Source organism: Hippocampus guttulatus, chromosome 1 (genome assembly GCF_054856545.1).
Source record: "Hippocampus guttulatus isolate MCC_2025c chromosome 1, RoL_Hgut_1.0, whole genome shotgun sequence".
Taxonomy (NCBI): domain Eukaryota; kingdom Metazoa; phylum Chordata; class Actinopteri; order Syngnathiformes; family Syngnathidae; genus Hippocampus; species Hippocampus guttulatus.
Window position 1 is genome coordinate 7,208,103 of NC_141261.1, and position 17,788 is coordinate 7,225,890.

The following is a 17,788-nucleotide window of genomic DNA, read 5'->3' on the forward strand; positions in this document are numbered from 1 at the left end:
CCCACCACTGTTAGTTTCATGTCAGTAAATTATTCTCCAGGGAAAATCATTTGAACCATGTGTAGTTGGTCAATTGTCATTTTGAGAGGGGAGAGAGAGAAAAAAAAAACAACTATTGATTTGTTCTGAGCGGTAATTGGTGTGGCCACCTTCACACACTGAACAGAATGCTATTGATCACAGTCGGCAGAAAGTTTGAAACTAAGCGGTGACCTCTCCGAGATTGGCAGAGGTGGAGAGCATTAAGGGGATACAGGCTAAGGGCAAGGCTGAGTAAAACAGTTTCCCAATCTGTCCTGAGACAAGCGTATCATCAATACCTAATTTGCACACAAGGGAAGAAGACGGATAGGCTGGTGACATCAAAGTAACACGACTAGAAGGTGACCAAACACTTTATACATTTTGTCTAGTCACACCATACTCAGATATCAGCAAAAGAATCCATCAGGATAAATTGATTCACGTGTTTTTGATGATTAAAAAATGTGATCTAACAGGTGGAACTGCACAGCCGGTTCGCCACAACATTCACACGAGAACTATTGACAGAATGGAGGAGTGAAGATGACTGACGCATGGGTATTATATGGGATTGGGTATTATATCCTGAAATGCAGGGGCCACGGTGTGAAACTTAACACAGACACTTCACTTTTATCGGTCTGTCATGTTGTCGGCAGAGCAGCAACTAACGATTATTTTCACAATTGATTCATCTGTCGATTATTTTGTTGATTAATTTATGATCGGGGGTTAAGAGTAAAAAAATTTAAACTGGGCATTATTTCAAATGGACAGTGCAGAAAATGCATAAACAAATGAACCATAGCTCAGGTACCGGGTTGGACCGTAGCATGTCAGAAAATAGGCAAACATGTTGATCCTTGCAAATGATGACAAATGTTTCGTTTTGATTCAATACAGACAATCAATTTGGTCTCATGGAGGAAACATTAATTTATTAACGAAACCACGTCTCTATATGATTAATCGCCTCTCAAAAATAATGATCAATTTGATAATCAGTTGTCGATTACTTAATTAATTAATCATTGCACTTCTAGTTGCAAGGAAGGGTCACTGTTCCACAAGTATGTTGAATACTTTCAGGGACAGTGGTTACTACAGTGGATATTATGTTATCGGGTTCCAGGGTGCACGAAAGGGTCAAATATTAATCACGTGTCTTCTATCACTGAGATTTGTTTAATTCCAATCGCTAATCAGCATATTTCCAAAGCCGATTTTCGTGATAGAGAACTACTTTAAAAGCTTGAAAAATCACTTTTCCAATGCTCACAACTCAGAGAAAGTGTTCGCTGTAAGTTTATTCTTATTCCAACTTTGAACTGTAGGCAAAAATAAAAAATTAAAAAGCCTCACGCGGTGTGGTTTTATTGTGCGGCAGAAGAGGCACGGCAAAGTTCTGAACAGTAAGTGGTAATACTTCACAAAGAGACACAAACAAGGCCAAGAATATTTGTGGCCTGCGGGAAGAGTAACCAGCCTTTCAGCACCAGGGTGGTATGTCAGCCGTTTTCAAAAGCACAATCGAGATTTGACAGGAGCTAGACTTAACCGTGCTCTTACCGAGGGGTCAATAAGCATCCTTCAACAAACAGTCAAGAACTCAACTCTCAACTCAACTCAACTGTATTTATAGAGCACTTTCAAACAGCCATCGCTGCATACAAAGTGTTGTACATGGAAATACTGAAATACTGCTACTTTAGGCTGCATTGTTGAAACAAATAATAAAATAAATTAATTCTAACAATAACAACAACAAAGTATCCCATACAAATTCACTCATCATTGCTACTTTTACATCACTGTCTTTCTCTCAAAAATGCGAGTGATGTTACCAAGTGATACTTTAAATTCCACTAATTTAAAAAAGCATTTCACGTTGGCAGAGAAGTACCAGTAGCAAGTCAACCATAAGATAACTACAAAATATCTTGCTGTATCGCTACAGGTTTAACCACAATAATTATGTATGAGAGAAGGGCAAATGTACACACACACACACACACACACACACACACACACACACACACACACACACACACACACACACACGAGTGTCATGACCCCACCCACTGAAAGCTCAGATAAAAATGAAGACGGGAAAAAAAGATGTATTACGCCTTTAAAAACTGTGTTCAATATGTTAAACCTTTCATTTACAACAAATGTGAGGGGGTGTATTTCATTAGCGCATGAGATTACGACATGAAATATGATCAGTTCCCATCGGAAAAAGGCACAAGCATAATTAAATGTGTCTTTACTTGGGGATTGTCAGCAAATCCTTCTTTGTGTTAAATATACGACTATAATAGGATTAGACAGCATTGCAATTTTGACATCACAGATAGCAATCAGACTTGTGTCATTCCAAAATGCTATCTACATCAAAGCAACAGGGAAAAGAATGATAGCGGGGGACTTGACTTGATCGTAACCTTTCTGCTGAGATATGCGACAAAAAAATGCAAGATGGAGTCCAGATGATGCCTTAATCTGATCTGCTTTTGGTGCCACAGTTTAATAAAATAATACTGGCTAATATCAAATACAAGATACAAGAGCTAAATGGATGGGATGGTAAGTGAAAAAAAAATCTCTGTATAGTTTTTTTGTCAAGTAATGTTCTATTTTTGTAAATTTGACCTATTCCAAATCCAACAGCTTCCTCCACACTGACAGTAGAGTTCCTGAGAATAAATTAGGGGTTTTTTTTTCTGTGAGGTGAAGGTTGTCGCCAATTTAAAATGGAGGTTGCTGCATTCATTAGAAGAAAGGGTGAGGATGGAGTCATTTGTTGCTTTCAAAAGGTTTGATGGAGGACCACATTCAAGAAACTTTTTTTCGTGGCCGAGCTTTGACACCTGAACCCTTCTTGTTTACGTCGATTCCTGTCCGCACACATACACCATTAGCCATCAAAGTAGAATCCGCTGCTACAATTTTCTAACCTCCTCTCATTTCACAAATAATGAAAGAATATGCACACCGATGATATGAAACCCGAAAAAAAAAGTAAGCGCCTGGAAACGAATATTCATCAAGACGGCTGCAATTTATCGTTCCAAACTTTCCTCTTTTTTCACCATCCCAAAACATTTACGTCGTCTATTAATTCTGCCAGTCTTTGCGCTGATATCTGTTCTTTTGCACTGTTGTCAATTTCAGAAAGGATTTCACGGGGATCAATCTTGCACCATGGTTTGTGACAGAAAGAGGCAATGAATGTGAAAAGGAAATTAATGTAATAAGGAGAGGGAAGACAGCTTAATTACTTTTGAACGAAGTGGCAAAATAACTCATCTCTACAGTGTTGTTACTATGGATAAACTTTCAAAAAGCCAAAAGGGGAAGCGACCACAGGCGTTCTTTTCCGACACGCAACTTATTACATAAACTCTTACGATTGATTAAAACAACTGTATCATTATAATGGTCAGGTGATCTGTTCCAAGGACACCCTGAACCGGTTTCCGGTCAATCACAATGCATACAGCATGTGTGCGAATCGAAATGATATCAGCTGCATCAAAGTCAGCCATGTGCATTAATTGCTGCTCACGGAAAATATTTGGGTTTGACATCAAAAGATCTATATTACACATCTCTGTTTTTACTCCTGATTTGAAGGATAATTTAGGAGATAACCCAATTTGTCTTGATCCAAAAGTCCCCAAAGTGCAAAGACAAATTTAATAAACTTAATGAAACAAAGATTAGGAAAGTTTCGAAAAAGATCGGATCTTCTCGTGATTACCAAATATGCAGGCTCATATGTGGAGGAAATGTCATGATTCAGCCTCTTCTGGGATGGCTCACTAATCTTCGCTGAGAAACAAATCAATTAACAAGTCTATACAGAAACATTTTGTCATCCAATTTAAAGAAAGACGCAAAACTAAACACAGAGCTAAAACAACCAAGAGCTCATTGGGAATTAGAAGTGGAAGGTTTTAGACTGGAGAAGTCAATCTCCAGACTGGGTGTGTGCATTTTACCTGCTGAAGAGGCATATAAAAAATATTTGTTGATGGTGGTTAACATATCCAATTAAATCATATTCTACAAAAAAAAATAAAAAATCATATACTGTATTATACATTATACACGCAGCACCAGTGATTTGCCCAGGGTGGAAACTCATTATTGCATGCAGTGTCGTGTCGTTTACAACTGACATTTTCAAGACAACGTGGGATTTACAATAAATAGTTTTGATATTTTAATCTCGGATATGGAACAGTCACCGAACTAGTTAGTTGTTCGTCAATAAGGCTGCTCTTTCCAAATTGGACCATAGCTGCAATTGGTGAGGCGAAACATCCCAGGGTGTGGCAATGGAGAGGGGAGGTGAAGATCTATTTGCCACAATTTTGAAAGCCTTTGGACTGTTAGCTCTTGTAAAATCTTCAACAAGTCATCATACTCATTTGGTGAAGAAAATAAACCTACTAACCATTATTTTGTTGTAACTCATGACTGACCTTCATGCTCTTTCTCAGAAGTACCGGAGCTCCTCATCTTCTTGGGAGTTTTCATGAAAAGTGGAAAGATGGTTCGCAAACCGAGGATGTCCACAAACTTATGGCAGTTGTCTCCTCCCTCCGGTCCTATCATCCCATGATCCAGAACCTTGAGGGAGCTAGTTCGGGACATTTTCTTCTCCCTACACAGAGCACTATTGTCATCAAATGTAACAGCAGGTTGCTAACTCATAATTAAAAATGAGCATTTTTTGTTGTTGGGTTTTTTTGGTTTTTTTTGGTACACATACTGTATGTGTTGAATGGAAAAGTAATTCTCAAAATGAATCAAAACACACGCATGTAATTCATATGATCATAATAGCAGCAGCAAGGTTTGAGCGTTAACCGTTTCTCTTTTCAGTGCACGCCTCCCTCATAGGAACTGTAGCCGTTTGTCTTCCTGCGTTGCAACAAATGACAGATGGCAGTATTTATCTTGGGAGTAGGGGGACATATTTCAGGCAGTTGAGTATGGTTCTCCAGACAGAAACATTAGGTATGATGGACGGTTGGAGAGGCCAGAGGTGCGGCAATATAAAGCGCATTTTCCCATGGGGAAGGAGCCTATTCACTCGCTTGACACTTGGCTTAAAACCTTCAGGTATCAACAACAATATCGTTTTGACCCCACAAAGTGACTCTGAGTATCCAACACACAAATATAAGCAGCTGGGGTTGAAAGGTCAAATTAACCCTCCCAGTCAAAACCCAACCACATAGCAACTTCTTTTATTATTATCCATCTAAACGGCAGGGATTAAAGTATCACTGACCCTGATTTCAATAGACATGGCGCCCAAAACGGATGAAACTGGGTGACCAGTGGTAGGGAGTTATCACTTCACAAGTATCACACGTGGGCTTTTGAAATCTTCCAAAAAGGCGTAAAATATGTCACCATCACTAGTTTAGCTGAGATGGAAATTAGCATTGGCATTTTTGCTAGGTTTTTGACATCCACAACAATGTAGACAGTCGGTCCTTTCTGTCGTTTTCCTTCTCTGTTATCCTTGGAGACAAGGGGTGTCAAACTCATTTTGATTTGTTTTCGCGGGCCACATAAAATGATGGGGCGGGCCAAGTCTGGCCCTCGGGCCTTGAGTTTGACACGTGTTGCAAACAGTTCTTGTGAAAAGTTTTGCATTTCAATAATGAGATCCCGATCCAGTCTTCAGACGTGGGTTCTCGCTTGTATACTTCGAAGACTAAAGGCACAGTGTGCAGACCTACTGTTTGTACTTATTTTGACATTTTCTTTCCAAGGGTCATGCATTTACAAAAGCTCAACGTTCACTTGAGGCTGGCCATCAACAAAGTGGCGGCGGATGCAACTTTTCATGAGAAATTCAGATTGGTTTCCATGCTGGACTGAGTCAAACAATCCCTCTCACCGAAGCATGAGATTCATGAGCTGAAGACCCTCCCCTTTGAGGAAACGGTCCCGATTGGCTGGCAGCATTAGGCAGGAACACAGTGCATCAAAGAGATTCTCCATCATCTCCTGCTCCTCAACTGTGGATGGGTTATGACGTTTAAACACCTAAAAGAAGATTTACAAGAAACACTTCATTGGTATTGGAATTTGTACAAGGTTGGGCCAATGTAAAAAAAACCATCACTTGCAAATACAGCCGACTAAGTACGGTGCTGTGGAAACGCGGCATTAGAAATTTGTGCGACTGATAGGATACTGTCATAATCGTTTGATTAGGTTAAATTGATATCTGGGGGCAATACCGTCACAGGAAAGATTGATATGTTCGTTTGCAAAAAATAATAAGGGTAATGGGGAAGTTTTCAGGTTATGAATGCACGGGGAAAAGCAATCATCTTGAAAAGAGTTTTACGGATAGTTGCTGCAGTAACACATCAATGCCATCCAGTTCTCCCAGGAGCTCTCTCGTGTCTGCGGAAGAGAGAATGAAAAACCAAGTGAGAGAAGGAAAGGATAATGTTCTACAGTTTTTTTAAACGACGGCTCTTAATTGCTACAGACAAGTCTTTCGGCTTCTTCCACCTTAAATTAATAAGTGGAAGAACCAAAGGAGGATTAGGACGGTCATGCTGAAATGTGACATGACTGAATAGTCTTGCACTATTAATGAGAAACTTTCATGGGCCTGACACACATGACAGGTTAGAGGAGGTAATAAAATAGAGAACACAGCAGTCAATGATAAAGAGAAAATTAATGAAGATCTTCAATGAGCTTGGGAGATTAAAAGAAGAATAGTGAAGCAAATAGAATCAAGAGGCGAAGGGACACAATGATAAAAAGTGAAAACTTGAGGGAGGAATTTTGAAAAGGGCGACAACAGCGAGACTTTGTCAGGAGAGGTCATTATAAAGAGATGTGGAGCTGTGGAAGACCATTTGTAAAGACATGTATGAGTCACTCTGACACACTTACTGTCATTGTTTTGCAACAAGATGGCCAGAATTTCACTGCAGTAAAGCTTGTTACCGTCAAAAGGCATCTTTGCCTAACAGGAAACGGTGAGAAAACTTCAATTAGGTGTTATTCATTATATTGTGTATTATTTAATCATCAAATAATACAAATAAACACGTCATCAGTTCAGCAACATTAATCAATAACAACAAAATGATGTTGTCATACATTTTAATGCTAAATAATTTTGCCCGATCTGATGGAATAATCAGTGAAATAATCAATTCTCAAAATATTCACCAGCGAGAGTCCTACTTCTTACCTTAATTCTCTTGAGCAGCCATTGCATGAGTCCCTGCTGAGCTGCTTCTGTGCACAGGCCTGGTCTAAATTCGGCCATATTTTCGATAATGGCTGAGGGACAAAAACACCATGGGGAAACATCAAAATCCATCTTTCAAAGCTGCTGTTGTCACCGACAAGCCCCTGAATCATTCAACAACAGGGAATATGAAATAACTGCAAGAGCTGGATACATTTTGGTGCAAATCCTGATTCTCTAAAGCAGGGGTCGGAAACCTATGGCTCGCGAGCCAGGTGTGGCTCTTTAGATGATTGCATCTGGCTCGCAGATAAAACTAAATATTCTCACTTGTATAATCCATCCATCGATTTTTCACTGCTCATGTCCTGTTCAGGGCTTCAGTTGGCGGCAGGAGTAATTTTAATTGGATGATACTGGCCTACGTTGACCTTCGCTGGGTAACAGGTAAACGCCCCCTTTTGAATCAGCCCGCTCGGTCATTACCTCAAAGCTAATCTTTCCATGAATAAGATGGCGAAAAGAAAAAAAAGTTGACGAGTATGGTACACTTCAGGACAAATAGACCGAAGGATTCGCCTCTGTGGATAGAACAGGTTCTGCCGTGTGTCTAATTAGCAATGACAAAATACCATCGATGAAACGGTCGAATTTAAAGTGACACTTTGACACGCGCCATGCTACGTTCGCATCAAAATACCCTGCGGGAGACACCAGACAGGAAGCGTGCAAGCTACTGAGCAGAGTGCAAGCTAGCCAGCATAAACGCCGCGTTTGGACCCGGCAAGCTGACTATAATTCCGCTAGCTTTGCTGGATCGTGAGCAATCGTGAGGCACGGAAAACCATTCACATTGATGGTGAGTAATATAACAAAATTATATTTTTTAAATACATTCAGACTTATTATACTGACATTTGGTTGAATTCACTTTCAAAATACAGTTTATATATACATACAGGTATATACTGTATATACACACATGGATGGATGGATGGATAGATGGATAGATGGATAGATAGGATAGATAGGATAGATAGAGATCTCACTGAGATACATTTCCAAATATTTTGCTTTCATGGCTCTCTTAGTAAAAAAAGGTTCCCGACCCCTGCTCTAAAGCATAGCCGAGCCTCAGCCAAGACTTCTTGCTTACTGCTACCTCGCAAAAATGTCACAGATGAGCTGCACGCAGTGTGATATGCAGCTATTTTTACAGGCTGTCTTGCGGTATCACACTCACAAGGTGAAGGAAGACAAGCTGTGTCAAAGAAACATCCATTCTATACAGTACACATCTCAGATCTGTCGCAGACTGCCAAAAATGATCCGTCTCTCCTCTGGAGCAGTCAGTGGCAACAAGCTGTTTGTCTGGTAGGTTTAGGCTGATGTATGTACTAATGTACATGCCTTAAATTCAATGGTAGCCTTGAACGGAAGACCACAGACACAGATTTTAAGGTGTATTCATGAAGGGATACAACAGTTTGTGCTCATATGGAAAGGTGTGTCTGGTTTTTGGTCCCGGTTCACTCTTAAGACTATGATTAGAAAGAAGCTGCTGCCACCTGATATCTTCATCAGAGCGTACCGCTGCAGAAAGGGACAGACAGAGAGTGATAATGTGGAATTGCGATGAGGGAAGGGAATACAAATGAATTAAACTAGGAGAGGAAGGGAGGCGAATTGAGGTAGAGGTAGAGCAGAAGGGAAGATGAAGGGTGGAAAGCTATGGGAGCGTGGAGAACAAATGGACCGTAAATATGGTGAATGAAGAAATACGAGCAAAATAAACAAACAATAGAGAAAATTAGGGATACTTGAAAAGAGAGGAGACAAAGGGAAAATACGAACAAGGAAACAACCGAGGAGAAGGGGCTGCTGGTGACTGAGCCAGGGAAAGCAAGTAGAGGCAGAGGCCTTTTTCAGGGATTCAAAGGGAGTCGACAAACAGCCTCCTGGAGGACAGCAGGCTCACAGCAGACAACAGACAAAAGGCTTATTGAAGCTGGGAAAGCTCCCTCCACAACACACGCGTGCAAACAGAGGCACACACTTGCATCGACTATACACAAGCGCTGCTCCCCTGACACGCATCTGGAGCCAAACACACACACTGCGCGCACGCGCACACGCACGCCTCAACTACTCTCCCATGACTCGGCCTCAATCTGGCGGCAAAGAAAGGCATCGTGGCAGTGGAGTCTATCAAAGCAAAAAGAGCTGAGAGGCAGAAAAGTTTTGAGTCATGTCAGGCTAAATGCAGACAAGGACTTAGTAGGTGATGGCCCACACCCCCTCACCTTTAGGTCACGTAGTCTCGTGGGTGTCGTCTATAACCCATACAGTTAAATATATTTTTGCATTGCGGGGTGGAGTTATACATACGTGTGTGCATATGCGTGCGTGCGCGTATGGATATATGTAAAATTATTGGGTAGGACAAACACAGCGGAAGCTCTAACGTTGCATGACACCCAATTCAGAATTCAATCAGGATTTATCCAGACCACAGTTACAGAGGCCAAAAGAGAACATTTGTCAAACCTGATTCAGACTCGCCACCAAAATCCATGTATACTATTTTAAACTATCGATTCTGTGTTAAAACGCCCTCAGCCGATTTACACAGACTCTTTGGCTTAGGTAAAACCTCTCCTTTCTCAAAACCATTGACTAATCCATGCCCTTTGTTACATTTCGGCTGTATTACTATAATGCACTTTAATTTGTTGCTAGCCTGTTCTCCTTCATGGGCCTCCAGTTGGCTGAAAATCTTGCTGCTCACCTGCTAACTGGTGCTCAAAAGAGGGAGCTCATAACGTCAATTCTGGCCTCCCTGTACTGCCTCCTCGCACAATTTAAAGTTTATCTTATTTGCTGCCATGGAGGTGATGATTAATGGTGTGTGCTGTGTTGGCACCGGACACAAAGTGAACTTGCGGCTCTGCAACATGATTAGCCACGTCCCAGCCGTAGCTCACATGGCGCTTGGGCAGCACAAAATTGCAACCGCCGAGCCTTCCCCAAAATCAAAGAGAGGAAAGCAGGGAGGTTGGACAAATGTGGACAAACATTTTTGTTTTGTTTTTTTGTTTTTCAGAACAATGTGTTAATTTCATCACATTCATTTCATGAAATGCGCACTGACCAGTGTCGTGGCGGCCCGACAGCGCCATACTGTTGCTTATGTTGGAAGCTGGATTAAAGCCAAACTGAATTGGAATTCAGTGAATTCCTAAACAAAATACGGACAATCCTGAACATTTGGCAGCTCCGTGATTGTAGCATGTGAGGAGAATGCCTTCCATTTTTGAAAAGTAATGACAGAAAGCTTACCCAGTGTGTTGAAGACACCATCAGCTTCCTCTTTAACCTGCTCATCCAGTCGCTCCATATTCTGCACCAGTAACGCGACCACCTGGCCCTCCAGCTACACAGAAAATTTGGTTTTGGTCAAAATTTGAATATTTCAGTCTGCCAGCAACATTCGTTAACATTTTCACTTCCCTCAGATGTTAAGGGTTGTTGAAAACAGCCTTCATATGAATGTATTGTTTTGTAATTAAAAAAACAAAGATGAGATACAGTATTGTATTTTCCGCACTATTGGGCGCACCAAAAAATCTTCAATTTTCTTAAAAGCTCACCGAGCGCCTTAAAATCCGGTGCGTCTTTTGTATAGTCATTACGGTAATACGTCGACTCCAAGATGGCGCCTTCCTGGAGACATGCTTCCAATGTTATAACTTGCTGTTGGTTCAGTGAACTCTGTCGCTGCTTTATTAAATAAGTATGTGTTGCAGCTCTGAAAAAAGGAGAGCTGTGGTGTTAATTTTTTAAAACAGTCTCAACAAATACAGGTACGTCTTTGTCTATCTCCGTGCTTTCTTCCGTTCGACTCTAGAGGCGTTCAAGACGGCCACCGAAAAACGTATACGAACGATTACTTCAATGAAACTACAAAAATTGAAAATAATACATCAAAACTGAAAAGCAAGCGAGGATATAACAAAATTAATTCTATTTCCCCCCCCCTACAGAATTTATATTGTGATTTCGTCATTTGTGAATACACAACAAAGGAATAAATAACTACGACTGACATCTTGTTGTGTTATTTTGACTTCAAGATGGCGCCGTGAGAGCTGCCTTTCCAGCAGCTCCTATTTATTTTGTTCTACTTCTTTCTCTCATAACTTTGCTGCTGTGAAGTGGGAATTTCTCCATTGTGAGACTATTAAAGGTTTTCTTATTTTATCTTATCTGATTGTACTCTTGGAGCGACGATAAAGGAAATGCCAATGGGTTTTTCGGAGGCGGTCATGAACGCCTCTCAAGTTGACCGAAAGAAAAGAAGGGAAGGAGACGGACAAAGACGCACCTGAGTTTGTTGAAAAAATGAGAGCTGTGGTTGTGGTTTTATTATTTTTTTAAACGCAGACTTTATTAATGGTTTTCACAGTCTCAGCAAGTCCAGGTACTTTACGTCTTTGTCCGTCTCCGTGCTTTCTTCCGCTCCACTCGAGAGGCGTTCAAGCCCGCCTACGAAAAACGTAAATTAATTGTTACTTCAATGAAACCACGAAGAAAATCAAGCGAGGAAATCACAAAATAAATTCTGTAGGGGGGATATAGAATTTATTTTGTGATTTTCTGTTTTGATGCATTATCTTCAATTTTCGTAGTTTCATTTAAGTACAGTAATAGTTAATTTACATTTTTCAGAGGCGGTCAAGTTGAATGGATGCCTCTCGAGTTGAATGGAAGGAGCGTATCACCATCTAGTGGACGCATTGTAGATTACGCCTTTTAGTGCGAAGCGTCTAATATACGAAACAATTTTTACAAAATAGCCATTCATTGAAGGTGCGCCTCATAATCCAGTGCGTCTTTTCGTGTGGAAAATACGGTATTTACAACATGAACGTGATGTTAAACAATCAAACAACAATGAAAAAGTGCAGCGATGTATCGAACAAGCCAAATCAAAGAATTTGCTCCACATTTGCATGCACAAATTAGGCAGACGATAATTAAGGTCAGAACTTTTGGAAATGTGCAAGTGTCATCAGTCAAGACTGGAGCCTGATTATCAAACAAAGCTCAAAGGGTGCCGTCTGGCTGGATAAAAGTACTATTACACACAAAGGAGACAGACCGTCCACGCTGATTTATGAGCCACCAGGGACGGTCAGGGATCTTTTTGATTCATCTTATCAAGGGTGCCACCTGGCCTTCTAGCAACAAGGACAGAGGACTTGGAGGCATTACAGCAAGTGAAGAGACAAATGGGTCCTAACCAAACCTTGCCGTCCCGAAACAGTTGCCTGAAGGATGTTGTAAAAGAGGACCTGGGTTTATGTCGCTCCATTGCCCGGTAAATGGACTGCATTTTTATGTGTAGTTATTCCCTTTGGAGTGTTGAAAAGCAACCCCCGCATTATTGTCTTAAACAATATCACATCAAGCCAAGAAGCCAATTCATAAAAACAAACAACAGTTTGGGAGGACTGTCATCTGTGCTATTTTTGGATGATGTAGATTTGTCAGCCTCATCAGATCAGGGAAACTGACAGAGAACAGAAGACCCGTTAGCAGTATCTCCAACACTGTGGTCATGATTCTCAGTCAGAAAAGGGAAGATTGTGAAGCTCTACATCCCGCAGATGAGTTTAACTACCGTATCTCTGGCTTTTATTTACAAATAGGTCAAGTACAGACGTAATTTCCACACTAAAAGGCGCGCTGGATCATGAGGCACACCTTCAATGAATGGCCTATTTTGTAACTTTTTTTCATCCAATGGGTGCACCACATTATAAGACACAATCTACAATGCATCCACTAGATGGAGCTACACCCGAACGCCAACAGAACGATCAGATGTCAGTAAAACTTTTTTAATAAAGCAGCGACAGTTCACTTAACCAAACGCAAGTTATAACATTGACTCGTTAACGTTGAACTCTCTTGCCGCTGCTCTATTTCCGTGTTCAACTGCGTAACCGATTGCGTTGAGTTTGAACTCTGCGTTGTCAGCATGTCTCGAGCACGGAGCCAGTTTGGGGTCGAAATATTACCGTAATGACCACATACAAGGCGCATCAGATTTTAAGGCGCGCTGTGAGCTTTTAAGAAAATGCAAGGCTTTTAGGTGCGCCTTTTAGTGCGGAAAATACGGTACGCAAAAGATATATTGGTGCAGCACTTTCAGAGATTCAGTAATAGTACTGGTCTACTGTTCAGAATAGAGCCATAAGACCCCGTTCTACGCTTCTACAATTTGGTCACAAGCGCTGGGGGCAGTGGAAAATACAATTAAGTGGTAAAGTTTCAGTATACAACAGATATTGGCAGATACATTTTACAACAAAAATACATGCAGCAAGGGCTGTGTTCTGTCAGCATTCCTCTCCCTGTAGTAATCCAAAAAAACTACATGCTGCTTACGTAGCACGCAGTAAGTCACAGGTTGACAACTCCATGGTGAGGTCAATGACCAACTGACCAAAATGATATCTGTGCACAATTTTGTATGCCAGAAGAACAGACTCAAAGTAAAGTGTTGATTAAGGTGTAGAACTCAACTCACCAGAGAATCTATAAGGACCTCGGCACCTTCCTCGCTTTCGTTGAGCGTGTCAATGTCCGTCAGCTCTTGGAGTAGGTCCACCACTGCTATGGCAACATGTAGATAATGCTAAGGACAATAGGGTTACAATGTATAGGTTTGTGCTGAATTTTTCTTCTCATGATACATTGATTCTGTGAGTACTGTCCGAGCACATCTGTATCCTAGTTCTGGGATTCAGTCTGAGTTTGGGTTTCTTGTATGCCATTGGTTTCTACTCATGCTCACAAGATTTGCCCCCCACATTCAAAAATCATTTTTGTTCACCTATTTTATAGATTTGAGCTGTGATTAGTCATTACCTGAGCCCTTAGGTACTTGTGATATAATTTTCGGTCGACAGCAAGTGGCACAATGGCCACCCCCTGAGATAGATAAAAAATGGGAGTATTTTGAGGCATAATTGATATTCCACAAATGTAATATGAATCAGAATGCTGTGTTTAGACTCGTGGGGGCGCATAGAACATATTATTGGGAGGAAAGTATTCAGCTTGACTTCGCCTTTAACATTAGACAAATCTCACCGCACACAGCCAAACAAAATTCTTACAAAAAAGTATCAATACTGAAATAATTGTCTCAATTTATTCCTAAATGGTTGTTACTCAGTGGGAAACGTGGGCCTGCTTAGTTGAACACAAAGCCAGTATACTCACAGAAAGCTATGTTGAATCATTTCCCTTGGGATTTGCTGGCAATGACCAATAAGTAACAAACTACCGGTAATTGCATAGTGTATCACAGGAAGGATATCAGTGTTTTCATGACTGAGAAGACCCATCAGCGAGTGAACAGAGTTGAGCTCTACGAGCAGGTGATAGAGATTAGGCATGGTAGCAATCACATGCATTTCCTGTATAATGTCATTTAGATCCAGTTCGGACTCCATGAACCTGGACAGAGGCACAAAACGAGAGGTTATGAAAAGAGGCTGTTGTGTTGGCGTTGATGACAATTGATGTTGGTTGAAAAGGATGTCGTTGGTGGGCTTACTTTTCTGGATTGTCGGGGAACTTAATCCTGAGTTCCTGATTTTTGTAGGATCGTTTTTCAAAGGTCAGGATCATTTTTTTCACTGAGCTCTCATCCACCGGCTCTGCCTTTTTGATACAGAAGAGAAGTAGCAGCGGGGGGAGAGATGAAAGAGAAACAAGAAGAAGCCTTTTGTCAAGGGCGACACATGGCTGCCTGCAGCACAAAGACACTAATTATGTGAGAGGAGTCAGAGTTTCGAGGCGGCCCGGTAGTCCAGTGGTTAGCACGTCGGCTTCACAGTGCAGAGGTACCGGGTTCAATTCCAGCTCCGGCCTCCCTGTGTGGAGTTTGCATGTTCTCCCCGGGCCTGCGTGGGTTTTCTCCGGGTGCTCCGGTTTCCTCCCACATTCCAAAAACATGCATGGCAGGTTGATTGAACACTCTAAATTGTCCCTAGGTGTGAGTGTGGGCGTGGATGGTTGTTCGTCTCTGTGTGCCCTGCGATTGGCTGGCAACTGATTCAGGGTGTCCCCCGCCTACGGCCCGAAGACGGCTGGGATAGGCTCCAGCACCCCCCGCGACCCTAGTGAGGATCAAGCGGTTCGGAAAATGGATGGATGGATGGAGTCAGAGTTTCGACACTATCTGGGGGATTTTACTGGAAAAAGGGAACGTGTCTCACTTCCTAATGGCTTAAAAGCACTTGGCATGGTGGGCACGTCATAACATGTTCGTACATTGCAAGTGTGGTGTAACTTTTCTCTCACTGGCAAATATCATTAGAATACAAGCCTTCCCCAACTGCTGTGGATTCCCGAAGGAGACAAATCACCCGATCACAAATTTACCGGATCACTGACTACAGCATGTGTAACAAATGCACTTACGTCATCACTCGAGTGAATACTAGAAGTGGTCTGTGATGACATTTGGCTTTCTGATTTTGGTGATAGGCTTGCGAAGTGTGGTCTCTCTGAGGCACTGTAGTGCGCATGCTTCAAAATGCATGCGTTTCAATCTTAGGTCATTGCATTCTATTAGCTCACAACTAGATGGCAAGTGCAATTTGCACACTGTACCTTTAACATCGATGGTAAGAGAAATGCAACTGTTTGCGCCGTTATTTCATACACATTTGAAGTGACGACAAATGCAGCTGCGATCTTTTGACAGATCGTTTCCGAAATGTTCCGACACATACTACACATGTGATTGGCAATGTAGCTATGATGCAGAGTACAATTGTGTTAGAACTGAGTGTTAAACAAATATCAAACATCAGGCAAACTTTTAGCCACTCACATAATGATGGTGATGGTGGCCCATTCTTTTGAGGTATGCTCACATCAGATTATGTGACGGCATTCATAATGTAGTCTTGTGGGACTTTTGAAGCATATTTACCAGACACATTTTGGAAAAATTCTAAAATGTAAAACCTCAGGGGTAGTCGACTTTTGAAACTCTAGTGTATATCAATAAATGCATCTACCTCCGGATCGTCTTCATCCTGGTCCATCAGTTTCTCCAAGATCTTCTTGCGATCCACAGTCAAATCATCACTGTCCTTCATGTCAGCGCCTCCCTCAACGCCTGCTCCCGGGCCATCTCTGTGTCTAGTACTGGACAGCTTCTGATGCTTTGCACTTCTCAGATCTTCTTCTCCTGCGTCATTCTCTCTGGAACGTGTTGCTCCTCTGTCGGGCTGCGCGGTGAGAGATGCAACAAGCAATACTTCCTCAAAACACGGTATGACATAAGGGGATCCGGTTCACCAAATAGATAAACGCAGCGGGCGTAATGTAGGTTTGCTACCACACTCAAAATGATCACGATCTCCTCTTGAAAACTGCTAGAAGTCAAAAAGTTACGTTTATGAATATATTAACTTCAATTGTGGAGCGGACACTGTCTACTCTGTAGCAGCGTTCCTCCCGTTTGAGTTTGCATGTTCGCTACGAATATTAATCCCTGGTAAACACATAAGAAAAATAACATGCTCTCTTGTCGCGTAGTGCGCTACACGAGATCATCTTAAACAATTTGAAACGCGACTACACGACTGCGAGCAGTGACACACGCAATGGACTCTCAATGGAAGTGTTAGCACCATAAATTCATGAATGAGTGCTGAGTGAGAGGAAGCCTAATCCATACCTGATAATTCAAGAGCTCTCCGACATCCATATCTCTGGGTCTGATATCTGAACGTGAGACTATCGTAAATTCCAGAAACAAATAATGCCTGTTTATACCCGAATAATCAAGCGGCTACGAGCTAGACTCACACGTATGCCGTAAAACCGTTGAGCGGTGCCGTAGAGCGAATATACTGTCGTAAAGTTCAACCTGTCGAAGCTGCACTATCCCAACCAGTAAAGATTTGTTGGTTGGTTATTCTCGTACAAAAACATTGAAATATATAGTAAATATAGTTACTGCTTCTTGTAATGATGATGATAATAATAATAATAATAATAATAATAATAATAATAATAATACATCTTGTTTGTGTTTGTATTATAGATCCAGTAAAAGCAAGTTTATGTGTTCTTTCCTCCCTTACTGTGGTGAAGGGATTTTTTAAAATCTAAATATCATATATTTGGCAGTCACATATGCCTGGATCTTAATTACAGAATTCAATTATATCATTACACTGATAAAATGTAATACTAAACCGGAACTCTTAGATAATATAATATAAATAAAGATTTCAAAATGCAAACAGCGCCTCTGTAAAGAGAATTGGTTCAATACCAATTTATTTGTAAATTTTTGGGTCAAACGACTGCAGTACCGTGAATTTTGCCATTCAGCTTGTGACAGTGAACGGCAAGTTGTGCAAAAAGTATTGAAAATTTTAACTGTTGGACATGTGCGTTCAAAAGTTGAGGGAAGGT

At 41.3% G+C, this 17,788-nt stretch overlaps 1 protein-coding gene across 1 annotated transcript in view; it reads right to left on the reverse strand.

Moving 5' to 3' along the window:
- The window catches only part of ctnnbl1 (catenin, beta like 1), a 30,354-nt gene extending 13,164 nt beyond the window's left edge, over positions 1–17,190 (reverse strand). The window contains exons 1-11 of the mRNA XM_086106999.1: positions 17,043–17,190; positions 16,378–16,590; positions 14,904–15,010; positions 14,662–14,803; positions 13,869–13,964; positions 10,613–10,706; positions 7,274–7,365; positions 6,970–7,042; positions 6,407–6,465; positions 5,951–6,099; positions 4,518–4,699 (exon numbers count right to left, since the gene is read on the reverse strand). Of these exons, the coding sequence (XP_085963125.1) occupies positions 4,518–4,699; positions 5,951–6,099; positions 6,407–6,465; positions 6,970–7,042; positions 7,274–7,365; positions 10,613–10,706; positions 13,869–13,964; positions 14,662–14,803; positions 14,904–15,010; positions 16,378–16,590; positions 17,043–17,072 (1,237 nt within the window). The 5' untranslated portion in view covers positions 17,073–17,190. The remainder of the gene's footprint in view (positions 1–4,517; positions 4,700–5,950; positions 6,100–6,406; positions 6,466–6,969; positions 7,043–7,273; positions 7,366–10,612; positions 10,707–13,868; positions 13,965–14,661; positions 14,804–14,903; positions 15,011–16,377; positions 16,591–17,042) is intronic.
- Positions 17,191–17,788: the final 598 nt, after the last annotated feature.